General features: G+C 56.5%; 1 protein-coding gene across 1 annotated transcript; it reads right to left on the bottom strand.

Annotated features, from left to right (window-relative positions):
• Positions 1-318: 318 nt before the first annotated feature.
• Positions 319-1814, bottom strand: LOC102434789 (mastin-like). The gene is made up of 3 exons (XM_023747967.1): positions 1586-1814; positions 569-705; positions 319-483 (listed from the first exon to the last, which is right to left on the bottom strand). The coding sequence occupies exons 1-3, from the start codon at positions 1812-1814 to the stop codon at positions 319-321; spliced, it is 531 nt and encodes a 176-aa protein (XP_023603735.1).
• Between the last annotated feature and the right edge of the window lie 2213 nt (positions 1815-4027).

The raw sequence follows: 4027 nt of genomic DNA, 5'->3' as shown, positions 1-4027 counted from the left end.
CCACGCCCACAGGTAAGTCCACTGAGTCCAGAGCAGTTTTTCATACAGTTTAATGAGCTACAGGGGGTGGGGAGGAGGCAGGAGTCCTGCAGTGCCCGCCCGACTTCAGAGCACACCCCACCTCTCCCTTTTGCCTGTCAGGGGAGAGAGGCTGATGGAGGTGCTGAGGCGGGGTGATCTCAGAGCAGGTGGGGGGTGAGGGGGGAGGCCTTAGGTGTAATGAAGAGCTGGCTCTGGGAGGGAGCAGGGAGGGTCCCCCAGACACCCTGGAGAGCCTGTCTTCATCTCATGGGCAGCTTCCTTGCCCGGCCCCTAGGCTCAAGGAGAGGAACGAATATGACGGCGGATCCAAGGCAAGAAGGATGTCACTCGGGCATAGACTCCAGGAAAGTTGGGAAGACCGCAGCCATTTCCCCAGCTCACCACGCCTACCTGGACCCAGGTGCCCCTCCATTTACAGACCAAGGGGCCCCCAGAGTCACCCTGTGGGAAGAGGACACAGGTGGTCAGTACTTAGGGCCCCTGCAGGCAGGAGCAACTGATGGAGGCCATAGTCTGGGGGTCTCACCTGGCAGGAGTCCCGGCCCCGGCTCCCGGCACACAGCATGTCGTCCTGGATAACATTGCCATATTGCTGCCGACAGGTCTCATCCGCCACGATGGGGACCTCCACCTCCTGCAGATTGTGGGGCGGCGGCAGCGGCTCTGTGAGAAGAAGCCCAGTGAGCCTGTGGTCCTGAGGGGGCGGACAGTCACAGGCCGCGGGTTCTAGAACCACAGACTGAGCCTCAGTGCCCCCAGGGGAACCCAGGGAGTCACCCAAGACCCCAACTGTCTGGGTTCACTCGAGGCCAATGGGCTGATAATCTCTAGGCTGACACTGTGGGCACCAAGCTCCAAAAAGAAACAGGGAAATATATTTTTTATGCACAAATAATTTTTATTGGGAAAAATCAGAGCAGGTGCTTTCCCCCAAGAAATGCAGAGTGAGCGGCCCTACTGTCAAATTTGACTTTGTCCATTTAACAGTGAATCCTGGAGCACGTCACTGAAGTTCTCTCTCCTCGTTCTCTATCCCACTATCGAGACTCAGGGAGAACGGGGACCCCCGGAAGGGAGGACACGGCCTGGTGCAGATTGAGGGAGAGAAATGCCCATGGCACCCTGGCCAGTGTTTCTCAGTGGTGAGAGCACTGGCCTCAAGGATCCCAGGTGTGATTCTTGGTCAAGGGCAAGTACCTGGGTTGCAGGTTCAATCCCCAGCCCCAGTCGGGAAGGCAACTAATAGATAGGCTTCTCACATTGATGTTTCCTCTCTCCTTCCCTTCCACTAGCTAAAAATCAATAGAAGAAATATCCCTGGGTGATATTTAAAAAAAAAATTCCCATGGCCATGCCTCACTCTTGCTACTTTGGTCTCTGCTCCTGAACAGACTCCTCTCCAGCTGTCTGTCTCCTATACCCAAGAGAGACCAAGGAGGGACCCAGCTCAGACCCCAGCTGAGCCTCCTCTGTAAAGCCCGGCCCGCCCCCTGCATCGCCCTCAGTCTCCTCCTCCCACTCCCACGTGACACCTGGTTCTCACCTCCAGTAGCAATGTGGCCCCAGCCAGCCACCCAGCACCGTGTGCCTGGGGGGACTGCGGAGGAGGCTGGTGGGAGGCGGATCCACCTGACGAGGTTAGATGGTTGCACTGGGGCCTCCAGTTTGAGAAGTGCCACGTCCGCCCCACCTACTGCTTTCTTTTCAAGGCTGTAGTTGGGGTGGCGGATGATCCTGGCCACCTGCACACTGTCACTGTATGAGGGTCTCATTCGTCCTAGTTGGACCTTAAAGTGCCGAGTCACTGGGTTTCTCCTGGGGACAGAAGGACAAAGGCTTCTGAGAGGCTGTGGCAGAAAGTGGGCCAGCCCCTCAGAGCCCAGAGACCTCCCCTCTGTGGTGGGCAAGGGGAGCGCCAGGAAGCTGAATCCTGGTGGGGGGTCTGCAGCCACTCAGCCCAGCATCTGCCCCCAACACACATCACATGCCTCCCGACACTGTCCACCCCCCCCCCACCGGGTGCTGGCAGAGTCAGACTTACCCTGGAATGCAGTGGGCAGCAGTCAGCACCCACTGGGGATGGATGAGGGAGCCCCCACACCTGAGAATCCACTGGGAACTTGTTTGATTCCAGAACCACAGGCCCACCTGCCACGGCCACGCCCCATCGGCAGCATCATGCCCCCCCACGATGCCCACCAGCTCAGTCCCTGGGCCGGGATCTGGGGAAGCAGAGGAGGAGCCATCAGGGACCCAGACACCGCTGCCCGGCACTCAGCATGGGCCCCATCCTCAGTCCCTCCCAGAGCCACCCTCAGAGGGGGATCGCCACCCATCCCAGGGGCGGACTCTGAGAGGTCAGAGACAGGGGTTTGGAGAAAAGCCAGGTTTGGGGGACAGGACCCACCTGAGGTCACAGGTACGGAGCCACCCAGACAGGGGAGAGTCAGGACCAGCAGCCACAGCATCTGCAGGGGGAGAGGGCAGGAGGAGAGCCAGTGAGGAGATGTGGGGCGGGGACATAGCCTGGGAAGGGAGAGGATGGGGCTTTGAGCAGTGTCCTCACCATGCCAGGTCTGTCTGCCTCTGTCCTGGACCCTCTGAGCCCCTTTATCCTCCTGCCCAGACAGGCCCAAGGGGAAGCCACCTTCCTTTGGGGTGGGGCATGGGAGGAGGCGGGGCTTATCTCTTCAGTGGGACCCCTGGTGACCAGCAGACCAGCTATCAGATAAGAAACATGGTGTTTCCTCTCTGAGAAGACACTCAGTATTGGTGCTGGAGCCCTGGCTGGTTTTGCTCAGTGGGTAGAGCGTCCGCTTGTGAACTGAAGGGTCCCAGGTGCGATTGCAGTCGAGGGCACATACCTTGGTTGCATGTTCCTTGCCCCAGGTTATGGTTCATGCAGGAAGCAAACAATCAATGTGTCTCTCTCACATCGATGTTTCTCTCTGTCTCTCCCTCTCCCTTCCGCTCTCCCTAAAAATCAATGGAAAATATATGTGAGTGAGGATTAACAAAAATAAAAATAATAAAAATATTGGTGCTGGAGACATTTCAGGGTAAGTTGACAGTTTTCACATGAAAAAGAAAGAAATGAGACGCTTTGCATCATCCAGAACACTGAAGGGTCTCAGGTTCAATTCCCAGTCAGACCATATACCTAGGATGAGGGTTCATTCCCTGATCGGGATGAGTACAAGAGGCAAACGATCTATGTTTCTCACATCTCTCTCCCTTCCTCTCCCTAAAATCCATAAGCATGTCCTCATTGAGGAACTAAATAAATGATCAATAATCAGATGCTCTGAAACAACACAGAGCAGCGGCACGCATGGGATGGGGGCTGGCACTTGAGCCAAGAGTGGGATGGTTGGGGGAAGGAGAGCAGCAGGCCCAGTACGCCCCTGCCCCCCTCCTTCTTTTGAGGCTCCCAGTGTCCCCCAAAAAGGACAAACTCACTGGACCTGCAGACAGAGTTTGCCAGCAACACCATGAGATGGAGGACGCAGCTTCCCTGGAGCATTTGGAGGTTGTGGTACCTGCTGACACCTGGATGTTACACTTCCGGCCTCACTGTGACAGAATCAAGTTTTGTTTAAAGGTCCGGGTCTGTGACAACGGTAATGGCCACCCCAGGACACTCAGGCATCTGCTCAGCTGTCCTCATACATCCTATGCATGATCAAGCTTTGTCAAAATGCACAGCAAAAGGTGGGAGAGGTGCCAATTTAGTGTTAGTTCTCCTCACCTCCTGCACACGCCCCCACCCCCACAGCACTGGGAGCCAAACCCCCTCTCACACTCCCTGCTTTCTGAATGGAGGAGCTGTGTCCAACCCCAGGCAGAGGCCGAACACCTGCCAGGGACAGACTTTTCTGCCCTTTGACATTCTGAGAATCATTCTGCACCAAGCATGGGACAGGACCAGACAGTGGTTTGAGAGGAGAAGGAAGAGGGCTTCCCACACTCCTGAACCACTGCCCGG

Source organism: Myotis lucifugus, unplaced genomic scaffold (genome assembly GCF_000147115.1).
Source record: "Myotis lucifugus unplaced genomic scaffold, Myoluc2.0 scaffold_1076, whole genome shotgun sequence".
NCBI lineage: Eukaryota > Metazoa > Chordata > Mammalia > Chiroptera > Vespertilionidae > Myotis > Myotis lucifugus.
Note: the sequence above shows the minus strand (reverse complement) of the source record. Positions and strands in the feature narration are given on the sequence as shown.

Excerpts from the sequence above, each read along its gene's own strand:
- LOC102434789 (XM_023747967.1), bottom strand. The coding sequence starts at position 1,814 with ATGAGACCCTCATACAGTGACAGTGTGCAGGTGGCCAGGATCATCCGC. Across the intron at positions 706-1,585 it reads GGGCCACATTGCTACTGGAG|AGCCGCTGCCGCCGCCCCAC; the intron begins GTGAGAACCAGG and ends TTCTTCTCACAG. Across the intron at positions 484-568 it reads GGGGCCGGGACTCCTGCCAG|GGTGACTCTGGGGGCCCCTT; the intron begins GTGAGACCCCCA and ends CTCTTCCCACAG.